This window comes from Thamnophis sirtalis, unplaced genomic scaffold, assembly GCF_051295495.1.
Source record: "Thamnophis sirtalis isolate CommonGarterSnake01/CBP01778 unplaced genomic scaffold, rThaSir2_p1.2 scaffold_1, whole genome shotgun sequence".
NCBI classification, from domain to species: domain Eukaryota; kingdom Metazoa; phylum Chordata; class Lepidosauria; order Squamata; family Natricidae; genus Thamnophis; species Thamnophis sirtalis.
The window spans coordinates 131215982-131232221 of record NW_028261381.1 but is presented as its reverse complement, the minus strand read 5'-3'; the positions used below and the strand labels follow the sequence as shown (position 1 = coordinate 131232221).

General features: G+C 33.5%; 1 protein-coding gene across 1 annotated transcript in view; it reads left to right on the top strand.

The window, feature by feature from the left end:
* SEL1L (SEL1L adaptor subunit of SYVN1 ubiquitin ligase) overlaps positions 1-15521 on the top strand; it is a 36693-nt gene extending 21172 nt beyond the window's left edge. Inside the window, exons 12-21 of the mRNA XM_014066095.2 lie at positions 1374-1442; positions 3375-3452; positions 4262-4324; positions 4792-4879; positions 5724-5872; positions 6582-6747; positions 8503-8577; positions 9056-9228; positions 9847-9975; positions 11453-15521. Coding sequence (XP_013921570.1) covers positions 1374-1442; positions 3375-3452; positions 4262-4324; positions 4792-4879; positions 5724-5872; positions 6582-6747; positions 8503-8577; positions 9056-9228; positions 9847-9975; positions 11453-11656 — 1194 coding nt within the window. The 3' untranslated portion in view covers positions 11657-15521. The remainder of the gene's footprint in view (positions 1-1373; positions 1443-3374; positions 3453-4261; positions 4325-4791; positions 4880-5723; positions 5873-6581; positions 6748-8502; positions 8578-9055; positions 9229-9846; positions 9976-11452) is intronic.
* Positions 15522-16240: the final 719 nt, after the last annotated feature.

Sequence of the window (16240 nt, the reverse complement as noted above, 5' to 3'; positions counted from 1 at the left end):
AATTAGTTACAAATGTCTTGTATTGTGTAGTTCATACCTGACATTGATCTGCATGCATTTATTGCAGCTTACAAATACATTGCATATTGCCTGTTGCAACTTATTCTGCATGGACGGATGTTGAAGAGTGTAGAAAGGTAGAAGAATAAGCAGCAAATATTATTAATAATGCTGCTAGGAATTCAAGATGACCAATTCATCTTGAAGAGGGAGTCAAACTATTCTCCAGGGCACCTGAGTGTAGAACAAGAAGCAATGGGTGGAAACTAATCAAGGAGAGTAGCAACTTAGAACTACAGTTAGAACAATCAGTGGAACAGCTTGCCCCCAGAAGTTGTGAATGCCCCAACACTGGAAGTCTTTAAGAAGATGTTGGATAGCCATTTGTCTGAAACGATATAGGGTTTCCTGCCTAGGCAGGGGGTTAGATTAGAAGACTTCCAAAGTCCCTTCCAACTCTGCTATTGTATTGTATTGTATTAATTCATTTAAGAAAACTGTTTAATTCAGTTTTGATATCAAATAAGGCATAAACTATGCCTGTGGTGAGAAATTTAATAAATAAATTATACATTAAGTAAAGCAGTGTTTAAAGCAGTGGCAACTTTAAAATATATGTACCTTAAATTCCAGAATTCTGGAAGTTGAAGATTACATGTCTTAAAGTTGTCAGATTTGAGAAATTGCAGTAATGCAACTAAAATAAAGGTATTTTTAAAATATAATACAGTTCTAAGATGGTAACTTTAAATATATGGTTTAACATAATTCTATTAAATTTATTTACTATAAACTTACTATAGTAATAAAGCAAACAACTTCTTGTCAGCTTTCATTATCCTTGCAGTGCTAGTGTACCAATAGGAATTGCTTGTATTGAAAAACATTTAAAAACAATACTTCTGAAATATAATAATGCCATCTTGTTCCTTCATTCTCATAATGTATGGACCATGCCGCCTACTCTGCTAAACTGATACCAAGGGTTCATAAAATCATGATGTAAAAAGGTATAATAGTCATAATAAGTATTTATACCCTTCAACTAATTAAAAAGAAGATTTATCAAGTCATGGTTTTGAATTGTGCATTGAAGCTATGCCTTCTTGGAATTAAGCACTATTTTTCACAGTAGAATTGCTTTCAAATAAACAAGGGTATGCATAGGCTAGCAAACATGATATTGCCCTAGCATGCAAAAAGTGAAATAATGGTTGAATTTGCATATTTTAGTATCATATTCAGTTATATAAAACTGGTATAGCTATTGCTCATATCAATAATGCAGATTTTTAAACAAACTTGAATGAATGTCAGATGTTATATTAAAAATTATTGTCAATATTTATATTTCTACTCTTTTTCTCCTCCAGAGAGCTTTTGAATACTTCAATCAAGCAGCTAATGCTGGCAACTCACATGCAATGGCATTTTTGGGGAAGGTAGGGCACAATTGTCTTTGAGCTGTGTTTTTGGAAATTACCTTTTGATTACTACTACAGTCAGAGAATTTTTTGCTGTAGAAAATAGGCTAAATGTCAGTCTGATTGTCTATTTAAAAGCAGTATCTGACATTATAACTTCAACAAACAATGAAGAAGCCCCAAACTTTCCTAGGCCAGGGAAGGGAATAGTGTAGGGAATAGCGTTAGCTGCCATAAACTTTTTTCCAGAACTGACATTTCATACAAAGTCCAAATAAACAAAAGAATTACAAATTACAAATCCTATCTGTCCTGACTACAGGTGCCACATAAATTACTGTTCAAGAGATAATCAAGATCCCTCTGCAAAAATAAATCACACTAAACTCTACACTTCCATTTATCAAACTTCAGATATAATGGACAGAACCAGATATAATGTCTCTAATCTTCGCAATAGATTTCTGTACTTAACCCATATTTACTGTTTTATGTATGCATAAATTCCCCATTTATGTAATGAGAGTATGAAATGGGGGAAACCAGCCTTTTATCTCTTACCTTTTCACAATTTTCCTGCCTAATCTAGGCACTCGGTTTGGGATGGAAATATCAATGTTATTGCTTCTGACCAGTGCGTAATTCTTTTTAGAAACAGAAACCTTGAAAAGTACGCTTACCTTCATGTCAAACTCAACTTGTAGTGGCTTCACCTTCAAATAGTTTTCTTGACAACAATACAGAAATAGTTCATAAGCTGTTCGGGGATTTCTTTTCAATGCTTCTATGAATGTCCTGCAGCCCTTATGCTTCCTCATAAGTATCAATTAGGTCTGCCTCTACTGAGCTTTTCGGGATTAGTGACATTATCTAAACCAATTAAGGTGTTCAGATGGGTACGTCCCACAGAGAACAAAACTTATTTCTCAAACAACCAACGTTGTGGTGGTGGGTGGGGGTACTGCGTCTGCTAAGCTTACTTTCCTTTAATGACTCTGATACACTTACATTTATTCATAATTTCTTTTAGACTCTAAAAGAGGATTGAGAGGATTACTTTATTTAGAAAAAGTCTACCAATTTAGCCATAGGAGTCAATTTTATGGTGCTATTATGGTAGAAAGCTTCCTATGATAGATATGATGGAAATGTATCTTCAGATTTTACTGGTCTACCAAATAAGTCAAACTTTGCCTAATTTTAGTTAGACAATTTTCTGGAGAAAATCTGACATAAATGCTTTCCTCCGTAGTATTTTCAGTCAACTTCCCAAGAGTTTAGATTTACTTAGGTACATCGTAAGGTTGTATACTTTCCCATACTAAATTGAGAGAGGAATATTGCATATTTGTTGTGGAATTCTATTAATTTGATGAAACAGATGTTCAGAATTACAGCTTAAAATATCAATGGCTGGCTGACCTTTAAGGACTTAAGAAAGTGTCCATAAATATAGAGATGCTGTTTCTTATGGGTTGAAAGGAGATTTTTCTTCCTTCCCTATCTTTTTTAATGGACCTTAGAAGTTCCCCTTGTGTTTTTTTCCTCTGTCACAAAATAAAAGTGGTGAGACAAGGAAAACCAATCCTAGAGGCAAATCCAGATCATGCAAATCTTGCTTCCAGAATGAGAAGGAAATATAAGTCCATTTTAGATGTCTCCATTAGATCAAGCCAAAAGGAACCTTGGCAGAAAGGACAATAGGCTATTCTTTCTCTCAAAGGAAGAATCTTCTAAGATTCTATTAAGATGCATACATTGATCAACTAAAGCTCTTTTACAAAATAGTTTTACATTTAAACTTTTAAATGAAATTATTATGGTTTTTATTAATCTCAGTATAATTAAAGAGAAGTTCTGCATTAAGTGGGCCAGATCTTATGCCAAAGAATAAATATTTTTTCTAAAATTAGACTCTTAATAACTTTCAATTACATTTTGCTTTTATAGATGTATTCAGAAGGAAGTGATATTGTACCTCAAAGCAATGAAACAGCCCTACAATACTTTAAGAAAGCTGCTGACATGGTAGGTTGCTGAAATCTTGGTTACAAGAACTCACTAAAGTTGTATATCGTACAACTTTATCTCTGGAAGCCAATCATTTTGAACCAAATAGTTCTACACACAACAAATGCATATATATTTGCTTTTTGAGGAAAATTGTTGTTTCTGATATATTCAAAAAAAATCCAGATAAAAGTGCATTTTTCAAAAATCACAAATATTCAGTATTCTCCATTTATGAGCTTCCACATTAATTACTAAACCAGTTAAGTGGTTTCTCCTGTTGTCTTCTCCTGATGATTATTTGTAAGACATATGTAAGTGACCACTTCGTGGTATCTGTCATTTGTCCCACACAGTATAATTCATATGTGCAAGTCAGATTATTTTCTTCAAGGCTTTATGTCCAATTTGTCCTGACATACTATTTTAATGAGTGTTGTAATATTGCACATTTGGTATAAAAATATGCTAAGATTGGGCATTATGACAATTTAGTAATGAAGTGAAGAAAATACTGAATGTTTGTCTTCAGTTCAGGGCAAAATTACCTCATTGATTTAGTATCTTGCATATTTTATGTTTTAAAAGGAACAAAACTCAAAATGAATCCAACCTCAGAGAGCTTGGACCAGTTTTTGAAACAGTTTTAAATTTCCCATTGCAAATAATATAATTGGCATGCCTGGGGGATGAGTTGTCAGTCTAACAGATGCACATTAAAATAAACTTAGGAAACATGACAATTTTGTTTTGAACTTAAACTTCTTTTCAGGATTTTACAAGTTACTAGTTTTGAGTTAGATTTTAATCACATTCTTTTATTTCAGGGCAATCCAGTAGGACAGAGTGGTCTGGGAATGGCTTACTTATATGGAAGAGGTGTTCCAGTGGTAAGTTTGCTTACAAAAATGGCAGTAACAATTCTATTTAAAAAAATGTTGTTTTTGCAACATTAGAATCGTATTGTTTATACAACCCTTTGTATTGCACATAAATGGATAAAAAGGAAAGTACCATTTGAAATGGATATTAGAAAAAATACAGTTTTAGGCCGTGGAAATGTTCAGATAAACAATTCCAAGTATAAGAGGTAGCAAAGAAGAAATGCATCCAAGAAAATTTTGGATGCATGAAGGTGTTGGCAGAGGTGAGTTGGCAGAATGAACAATATAGGTTCAAATGAAAGTGTAAGAAAAAGGGAGCTATGGAATACACAGTCAGATTCATATTTTACTCATTATCCACTTACAAGCAATATATGTATTCACATTAAAACAATAAAAGAGATTTAGGACTGCAGTGAAGATATTTAGTGTAGAACCCTGACTGATCCTCCATTATCTGTGTCCTCCTTTAGAACTATGAGCTGGCCCTGAAATACTTCCAGAAGGCAGCAGAACAAGGATGGGTCGATGGACAGCTTCAGCTGGGCTCCATGTACTATAGTAAGAGACCTTTCTGATATTCAGAATTTACATTTTGGAACTGGATGTGTCATTTTTTTATTAGAAGATGTTGGAAGTAATTGAATAATTGAGATTTGGTTTTCTTTTTTAACACTTTATTTATAATTTTCACCTCATAAAAATAGGCCATAAATTAGGTTATTAACCTTTAAAGCATGTCGTTTTAAAAAGTGTCATTGTTGAACCAGTTTCTCTTGCCTGCTTATTATTGATCTTTTAATATGTATCCTTACATAATATTAAATAACAGACTAGAGTGTATCTGTTTCATAGCTGGAAAAACAAATAAAATAAATAAATAAATAAAATATAATAGTGTGTGGCTAGTTGGGGATTGACTGCCTAATAAATGAAACTATTTGGACAGATTATGAAGTTAATAAAGATATTAAGAATAAAACTCATTCATAAATAGCACAGGGAAGTTATTATAAAGCAAATGGAAGCCACAATTGATATTTTCATGGACAGAAATTGACATGTTCTTTTATTTGGTGACCCAAAGTCTTTCTTTCCTGCTTTTGATTATATTGATCCAGGAAGCTGAGCTCTTTTAAGTTGGGCTTTATGTTAAGACACCAAATATTATATGTCAAGCAGAAAGCAAGATTTCAGGTTTGCATTAAACTTGTTACTCTAAATTATAGAAAACTGAATGGTTTGTAAATTCATTTAGTATTATGTATTTTAATTTCACAATTCAGACTGAACTGGTGGATCTTATTGTCAACTAAGTGAAATAGCAACATAAATCAAATTAAGAGAATGTACATATCAAAGGACATTAATTCAATTATTCCTGCTGATTCTTTTCTATTTGTAGATGGCATTGGAGTCAAAAAAGACTATAAGCAAGCCTATAAATATTTTAACCTGGCTTCTCAAGGGGGGCACATTCTGGCTTTCTATAATTTAGCACAGATGCATGCCACTGGCACTGGAGTCATGCGGTCCTGTCATACTGCTGTTGAGGTAAGAATCAGTTGTTTTTCTAAATGCAGGGTCAATCAGCAGCAGTGTTGCACTTGTTTTAATGAAATTTTGAATGCTGTGTTAAGATAAGTCATCTTTGGGGACACATAAATGTGTACAGTCGCAATGAATTGTTTCAAATTATTTAGTTTTACTATGGAAATACTTTAATTGGAATGTATTTAAATGAAATGCGGGATTTGACCTTCTATGAAGAATACAGTTTGCTGTTTAAAGAGTGAAGCCACCTATTTGGAAAACAAAAAGCTTAAATTTCAGCCAGCTTATAAGCATGAGTTATTCCAAGTTCTTTAAAGTTTCACATAATTCTAAGAGAAATTCAAACAACATAATTAGCTTGCTAAAACAGTAGCATCTACTGATGAAATCTATTTGCTCTTCTTCCCTATATGCATCAAACTCTGGACCTTTGGTGGTTTCTCAAGAATGAATTTGTGGAGCTTGTTTGGAAAAGATTTAATGTAATCTAGAAACATTAAAATAGGATTTGTTGGGAGTTTGTGCTGTTGAGTGAGTTCTTAAACAGGTTTGATAATATTTTTACCTAATGCTTGATTGCTTTTACTCATTCTTGCATTACTGTTGAATGTTGGTGCAGAATCTATGAACAAGATAATTGTTTCTACAACTACAATATATTTCCAAATAGCCACTAAAGAAATTAAAATTACCTTTTTTTCCCCTGTAGCTGTTTAAAAATGTGTGTGAACGGGGCCGTTGGTCTGAGAGACTCATGACTGCTTACAACAGCTATAAAGATGGCAATACAGATGCTGCAGTTGTTCAGTACCTCCTTTTGGCAGAACAAGGCTATGAGGTTGCACAAAGTAATGCTGCCTTCATTCTTGATCAAAGTAAGGATTAAATAGTTCCTTGTGTTGTTGGTCTAGTACAATGCAATGGTAATTTTTAGCATGCAATTGTTACTTTTGCTTAGCTGTTTTCGCCTGTGCACAAATGCATGTGATATATCAATGTAATATTCATATGAATTATGAATGAAGTATAAATCTATACAGGAGTCATAATCCCATGAAAAAAATTAAAAATTCAGTAGCATCCTGAAATTAGTATTCTAGAACTATAAACAGTTTACTGAAATATTCCCCCCCCATTTTGATTGCTCAATTAACAATCTTAGACTCAAGTGAAAAATTCTATTTAAATGCCATTTCAAAATGAAAGCATTCATCTTATTTCCTTTTTAAATTATGTACACACACACACACACACAAGATTATGTCAATACATCAATTACTAATTATAAATTCAGGTCTATTTTAGTAATATTGAATAATATGAATTTGTAGACTTTTAACTTGTTAAAAAATAGCCAAGAGTTAGTTATAATACTTCTTCCCAGTACTGAATAATTGGATGGTTGAAAATATATAAACAGATAGTGTTTAACATTGCCAACAGACAGCAAACTCTGCTGAACTGATTCAGCCAATGTAAATTTTCTGCTTATCCCCTTAATAATAGATTTCATCCGAAACACATTAAGATATCAATTAACATACATATATTTTGGAGTAGATCTGCCTGTTCTTTGCTTATCAGTATCTACCATCTTACGTGCAGCAAAAACTAATAGTTATGTTTGCAGATAGTCTATTAGCAATACTGAAATTTAATGCTGTAAACTTTTATGTCAAATTGAAGTAGCCTAGATAAATTTATATTTGCAAAAAAATTGACTGTTTAGCCAGTTATCTAATATTGCATCAGCTTCTAAATTCTTTCTATCCCATTCAATTTATGAAAGTTAATCTCATAACCTAAAATCTCAATATATGTCTTCAGTGGAGATATGAATTATTTGCATGACTTATATGAGCGAGAGAACCACAGCCAACAAGGGCCCAAATAGCTCGTATTAGACTCCAAGCATTTTTGCATTTCTTCACTAGATAGAGTAGAAAAGAGGGAAGAGTAGAAAAGAGGGATATTCCTTCTTAAATCCAGTGTGTATTTAAGATATGCCCCAAACATTATTTTCTGAATTGTGGTTTTTGTATACATTTGACAAAACGTCTGCCTAAAATTCAGGATGCACAACTTTTTGCCAAGCTTGAAAGTAGTATTTCACCATTAAATGGCAGTCAAGATCTCAGGGTGAAGTCAGAAAGCAGATTGGATTTCATTTATTTTCTTTACTAAATTAGAATTACATAACTTTATCAAGATAACTCTTCAGTCACATATTCAATAATTTCCCCTTCCACAGTTTTTTTTAAATATACAACAACTTCTGGAAGTCTTTGTTCGCTCCATCCAAACAAATTATGAACCTTGGGCCTATTATTTTCATGTTATGTTTTTGACTTTTTGTCATAATAAAATAGGATGACATCTGAGACAGCTAGTGAGTTCTGACTTCACTGGGTTTTAACTTTGCAGAATTCAGTAATCACGATCCTTCAACTGATTAACATGCTTGCAAACAAGGGGTATTGATTCTGGATTCAAGTAATTCAGGTTCAGGTTCTGTTCATCTCTATTTTTGTGATGCTCATTGGAAGAACAGCAAAATGGGTTACATACTAAATGACAGGAAAAGAAATGACTTGGACTTTTATTGTCTCACTTTTTTCCCCTCACTACAGAAGAAGCCAGCATAATAGAAGAGAATGAAACCTATCCCAGAGCCTTATTACACTGGAACAGAGCAGCCTCACAAGGTCAGTCAGTTCAGAATTTAGTCCAGTTTCCTAGCAGTAGCCTCAAGAACTGAGCTGTTGTGGTTTGATTTTTGATCATAATGAGGAATATGATTTTTCTGTAATATGATTTTTGATCATACTAAGGAGTTGTAGCACTACTTGTTTAACAGCTGAAAGGAGATCTTGATAGTGATGTGCCACATGTTTTAATAAAAAACTGAAACTAAATATATTTGGTAGATTTGGAATATTAGGAGCTGCTTCTGCATTCATATGTTTGTACTAGTTGCCATAGTCAATTTGAAATGAAAACATCATTTTTGAAGTAATTCAATCTAGAAATTACATTCTAAATAATAGGAATTGGAGATAGACACAAATTTTGTCTTCAGTGCAAGTCTGTTCTCTCCTCATTAATTTGAACATCTTGAAAGGAATGAAAAAAACTAAGCCGTATTACTCACAAGTCCTTTCATAGCATTTATTTTCTTGATAGGTTACACAGTTGCTAGACTAAAACTTGGTGATTATCATTTCTACGGCTTTGGCACTGAAGTTGATTATGAAACTGCATTTATTCATTACCGCCTGGCAACAGAGCAACAGCACAGTGCCCAAGCCATGTTCAACTTAGGATACATGCATGAAAAAGGACTGGGGATTAAGCAGGTAAGCAAGTGCATAGTTATTTCCATAGTTTTGTAGTAACACAAATATATGTTTTAAAAAACTGTCAAAATTGTCTGCTTTTAAACAAGAGCATATTGTATGAAACTCACATCGTCACATGATGTGACGTATTGCGACTGTTTTCCCCTTTGTCAAATCGGGGGTTGGCGTGGTCAGCATTTGATGCATCTGGCCCATGAGCCACACGTTTGACAACCCTGGTATACTGTAAACCAGAAATAAACATGTGGCTTTCAACCTAGCTTCAGAAGATTGTGTAAGTAATTATTTCAGACATTTGACCAAAATAATCAAATTATTATATTATCTTCTGATTAGATATTATTTGGATTGATAAAATTGTTTTAGTGTGATGCAAAATGGTAGTGACAGTCAAAAGCACAAGGTATAACTATTTAAAATCATAATTTCCAAAGTTCTTGTTAACTTTTTATTATTCTATCATAAGCATTATTAAAGAACAATATTAATTTTTCCCCATTAACACATGTAAGTAATTCTTGTGAGATACATACACGAAGGAAGATTCTCTGTACAATATTCATATTATTTTATTAGCTATGTTTTTGCAAATTTTGTACATTGTATATGTTGTAGGACATTCATCTTGCAAAACGCTTCTATGATATGGCAGCTGATGCTAGTCCTGATGCTCAGGTTCCTGTCTTTCTTGCACTTTGCAAGTTAGGAATTATTTATGCCTTCCAGTATGTACGAGAAACCAATGTAAGTAATGATACAGAAAATGGTGTTATTTAAGGTAACTTATGTAGTGGTGAAAGCTTTTCTTTCATGTGATTAGTTTTGATGGATTTATGTGTGTGAGATATACTCTGTGTGTGTGTGTGTGTGTGTGTGTGTGTGTGTATGTATGCATATGTGTGTATATATATAGATATAGATATTCACACACTTAAAATAAAAATGGTTTTTGACATAGAACAGTTTCTAGGATTTGGCTGAGAAAACATTTTGAATTTTATTTCCATTTCTATGGTAATGGTGTAAAATCTCTATATTTCTTGGTCAGATGTAATGCTTTTGATTTCAGTTCAGTTTAGCCAGAATGTCAAGGACCAGTTGTAAGTACCACTTGTTCAGTACTATTGTGCCTTCGAATAGTCATTGAACAAATAGTCCTTCACCAAGGACTACTTGTACTGATCAAAACTGGCTGTTCTAATTACTATCCTTGTGAGGAACTTTTCTGATAATCCAAACTGCTATTCCAAGTATTGCAAAAACTGTCTAGCCTCAGAACATGCTCATTCCAACTTGAGCTCCAGATTAGGTCCACTGAAAGAACTATAACTTTAGAAGGAAGTTGTTCTCAGCCGAGACTTTTCCTACTATCAAAATACAAGGTATGAAAATTGCATCTGGTCCAGTATCCTGCCAGAAAACATTCAGCAAGTCTGTGAGCATGAAAATAGAAGCCCTGTCATGATATTAAACTTTAGCAATTACTATTTAGCAAAATAGCAAGGTATGTTAGCCTGTCCACAGAAGGAAACAAGTGTGTTACTTGTTTTAGACACAAGTGGCTTGGGTGAAATCGGGAAAAAGCCAAGGATACTGACAGCCAGAGAGACAAAGCGAAATTAAAGGAAAGTGTAATATGCCATTGTAGGAGCCCATTTTTATCAACAGAAGCATCAGCATGAAGAATAGGCAGATAGGCATATAAATCAATGGAAGAGAAGAGAAAGGGGTGACAACCAGAAAAGCAAATGATATAGGCTATAGTGGAAGTTTTCTCCTTAGTGCTAAGGTTGTCAGGAAAATAATTTATAGGCAGGCTGTCCATCAGCCACGGTGGCAGTTGAAGGAAAAGTTGGAGAGAGACTAGGCCTTTACTGCTCTGGAAGCTGCTCTGTAGAGAAAAGAGGAGGCCATGTGCACAAGCCTCACCTCCTTCAGATGTTGTTTCATCCCAAATGTGGGACAATCAAAGCATTCTGGGCATCAGTTGCACCTGTGACTGATCTGAACTCATTTATTAGATTTGTTTTTAATTTGAAACTAAATATTTTTCTACATCAAACATGCCAGGACTGGATTATTTTTTCTGCATTGTTACTATCCATCAAACATAGTACTCTTGCCATTTAGAAAGATGCTGAATCTATGAGGAATTTCATACACATTGTGGTTGCAGTATGAGAATTAATTGTCTCTGTCCCCACCCCATGTTTCTATTTAGGTCAAGGAGATATTCTCACACCTGGACATGGACCAACTTTTGGGCCCTGAATGGGACCTTTACCTCATGACCATCATTGCTTTACTTTTGGGCACAGTAATAGCTTACAGGCAGAGGCAACATCAAGGAGTCCCAAGGCCTGCGGGGCCACGAGCAGCGGTACCTCCTCAAGAACCTGCTCCAGAACAGCAGCCACCCCAATAGTAGCAGCTGGAGGTTCAATGAGGTGAACTGGAATTTCTAGCTAGGACTCATTTTGTGATCTTATGACAACAGATCAAATAGTTACATGCACACAAGATTCAAAAAAGTATTGAATTGAGAAAGCAGTTTAGAATTATGCCTTTTTTCAGGGATATGCATCTTTTTTGAGATGGAGTGGAATGTTATTTCAGTGCCAATGGAATAACAAAATAGATTTTTATGAAAAAGAAGTGTGCTACATGCCTACTATATTTAGTTCATTCAGTGCCCTTTTCAACTGTCCTTTGATTGTTCAAAAAGAAATATATTATGAGGTTTAATATGAGAACATCAGACTTTGTGCTCTTTTAAGTAAACAGTTGTAGTCTTTTCCAAATATGTTTGTCATTGTGATAAACCGGACTTTATTTTATGGTTCTCCCAATTATTTTGAAACCAACATAAACCTCTGTAGTGCTATCAGCCATGAGGGTCTGGATGCTTTAATTTAGAATGACCAGTTATTCATGGGCTACTCTTTCTAGGGGTTAGGCTTAAAATACGAATTACACTTGTGCAATGACTATTTAAATAAGATGAAACCTTTTTTGTTTAGCATTCAGACTTGCTTGAATTATGCACACTCAAGAATCTTTCTGGTATATCTTTTCCCTAGTGTACAAGGCAGCTTGTTTGGTCTTCCTTTCTTTATTGTTTCACAAGTATGCCAAGATTATCCAAGCAATGGGCTGAAAAAACGACCAGTGTTAATCAACCTCTTTATTTCAGTGGGGTTTTTTTTCTGAAATATTTTCTCATTGGATAGCATTGGTTTGCTTTTCAGTCCATCATAATATATTCTTATGATTCAGACTTATTTGGGGTTGAAGATTGTGCAATTAAGTGTTATTAATGTAACTGCTATCTACATATCTCTTTAAAATATGCACTCTGATGTTATGCTGCACATGGCTCTTGGAGAACTAGTCAGTGAATATGCATATGGTAGACTATCCTAATAGTGTTGTTTTATAACAACCTTACAATTATGAACTATACCAACTTGCCAGATTTGGGTAGAATGCATGTGATTTTTAAACTTTTGCAAAATGGTAATAGAACGCATGGCTAGGATTGAAACTTGGAAATTTTCAAAACAGTGAGATGAGTTATATGAGTTGCAGTAGAAAATCTAATCCCAAAATTTCCCTTGCAATGTCATGGAAATAACTTATTTGTTTTGCTGTAATATTAATTTATTAAGATTGTAAGTACTATACTAGGAAAACAACAACAAATAATTTTGGCTGAAGGTCCAATTTAAAAAATATATATATTTTGCTACTTTTCCAAACATAGATGATTCTAGTGCATCGTTATATAATTTTGAGTACCCTAGAAAGAAATATAATTAAATGCTGTTCTCTGAAAACTAAACCTCATTAAGTGCATTTAAGAAGTATGCAACTTCTGTATATAGCAGTCGGCTCCCTCGTGTAAGTTTAGAATACATGACAGGAACAACAGAAGTCCCCTGAATGAAAGTGAAAAGAGAGAAATTGAGTTTGTATGAATCTAAAATACAAGGATATTTTTAAACAGGATTGCTTATATCTACAGGAAGCTGTTTTAACAGCAAGGCGTGTCTTAGCAGCAGTATTACTGAAGCAGATATTTGTGTAGCCAGAGCTTTCCTTCCAATTGTACACATTGGATAAGATGAAAAATTTCTTGCAATGAATAGAAGATTAAAAAAAAGGAAACAATAATGAAAATTGTTTCAATTATTTGGGCTGCAGTTTTTTTAAATAATTTGTAGAAGACCTAAGCTATTTCAGAAGAAGAAAAAAAAACCTTGCCTCTTCTCCAATAAAAGTTGCAAATGAAAAAATGTTCCATCATTAGTTTGAATAATGGTCTGCCCTTGTGTGTATTGTGTACAGACTCTTACGTGATGAACTCCAGAAACTTATATTAACATCAATAAAATCCAAATTATTATATTAAAACTATTTTTTCTGAAATAAGTAGTAGTCTTTCAAAATGATTAGAACATTTCCAAATACTTTTCCCTTTGGCATTACTTTTAATTACTATGGTGAGCTATTATTTCTGGTCCTTAATTACAGGAATGTAATAATGGAGTATATATGCTTAAATTTCACTTAATGTAATATCCTGCATCTAGCTCTTGAAAGAAAATATAAAAATTCAAAATTTTACAACCTTTTGACTTTTTGCTTTCAAAAGTCAGGATAAGCAATATTCATGCTTCCTGTTTTTAGTCATCCTCATCTTCCTCATCTATATAAAAATATTGATTTAGGTTGTGTGTGCTTTTGAAAAGCATCAAGCTAACTCAGGGATTTAAGAATTTGTAGATTTTCTAGGTTATCTGCCTAGGTAATTGTATCTTTGATTATTCTGATCTATTCTAAATTGAACTTTTACCATTTATTTTTAATTAAAATGAACACTACCAGAACAGAAGTACTTTAGTTCTGCTGATGGTAGGGAAGAGACTTTAATTTTAAATTTTTAATATGCAGTAGAGTTTAGTAAGCAATCCACTAACTTTCTGAAGGAGGGTGAATTAAACTTAATCTAAATAGGCTAGTTGACAGGAATCAAATTTCTGAATACAAATTGTTATAATTGAAAGGCATTCTTCTAAACTTACTGGAATTTAAAGCCTGTTACTATAAAAACAAAATGCCTATAGCAGGCCAAGTAGGATTAGAACATAAAGTTGGTTTATTGTAGGCATTAAAGTTCTGTTTAAACTTAGTAATTTTTCTTACCCAACCTTTTTTTAAAAAAAAAAATCTTTATCAAATTTGGAAAATATTATTAGAAGAATGTTTTGGGGAATATATGCTGTTTGAATATTATAGCTCAGATTGTTAGCTGCATTAACATACTATGCATATGTATGGAAAAATTTATTCCGTGTAGACCAAACTGTTTTGAGGATTTAGTCAAGAGTATTTGAAATTATGGCAAACATTCTACCACATTGGTGAGGTTGTTAGGATCTGCATTCCTCCTCTGTAATATAAATGCATCTTAATCTAGAATCTGTAATGTGGCTGTACATGAGGATGAATATTGATCTTTGAGAATGTATTCCAGTGTATTAATTCTGTTCCTTAATAGTGGTAAGAAAACTGAGAGCATGTTTTTCTGCATTTTTAAGAAGTCAAATGTACCACACTCCGACTAAAGGTGTAGCCATCACTATTAGATCCAATAGCTGAAGGTAAGGTTTCAAGCAGGTGCAAGCACTTGCACATGCAACACTATCATAGTAAAACCATGTACCTCCACAGCACAGATCCCTGGTGTAAATGATTCAGTTGATACGAGTGAAAAGCTCAGTGCATTTGTCTAAACACAAGGCTTTAGTGCAAATTAATATTGATAGAAACATGCTGCAAGTCCTGGCTGTCTAAAGCTGGACTTGGGCCAAAATGCTCTGCTTGCTATTTGTAATGATCCCCACGTATCAGGCCCTTCCAGTCTTTTAATATTTTAAACAGAGCACAATAAACTGATTTTTTTTTCAAAGAATTGGTATGATTTGAATGAATGCATTTGCAGAGAGGAAATAAAACTGTGTGTGACTTGGATTGATGTACATTGGCAAAAGGATAAGTCAGTAAGTGTGTATAAGGGGTTTTGTAAATTTTCTTTTGTATTTAAGATGATGCAGTATAAAGGCTGGAAAAGTGTAATATAGCTGTAAACAAAATCTGTTAATAGAGAAATGTACAGATTCATTTTGTATTATATCTTGTTAAATAAAGATGCCACTTTGGTGATTGGCCTGTAATGAATGCTGTAAGAGAACTTGTGTTGCCTTTTATTAAAGATATTTTTGATACAACAGTGATTCATATTGTTAAACTTTACATTCCCATCTTTAAAATTCAATAATGATTTGTAATCCATTGTTTATTTTCTCATTGGGTTCTAAAATATACATGCCATCATGTATGCCTGCCAGTGATGGTTCATAAGATAATTGTTATGAATTATGTATATATCTACTTCATACCCAATGAATGTGTTGGAAGAATAAGTGAGCATTGTTCTTATATGTCTATCATTTGTAGTGATATTTGTATTGCCTGCAATATACATCTTATACATTAATAAGCCTAGACAAAAGAAAGCAGTTTATGTCCATAAGAACAGTTTCCAGCATAAGAATGGGCAAAGAACAACCCACTGCCTTCTGGCAGCATATGTATGTGGGCATTCACAATCCTTGGGGGTGTACGCTCTGTTTAGCAGTCACCATGGGAACGAAATTCTTTGTACAATACTAATCTTCTCATTCCCTCTAAAGAAAATAAGGATTTCTCTATAGTACTGCCTTCCTGATAACTTTAAACATCACTTTACTGCAAAGTTTTGTTATACTCAAAAGAGTTTATATTAAAAAAAACAACAGCAGGATTGGAGAAACAATGCTGATTTGTAACATCGGATTGAAATGGGTGAGCCATAATGTAATAAGGCCAGACCTCAGTGCTTTCAGGCAAGCTGTTTTCTGACAGCCTCTAATCTCCTGTTAGATAGTTGTAAGAGCAACCACTCTAA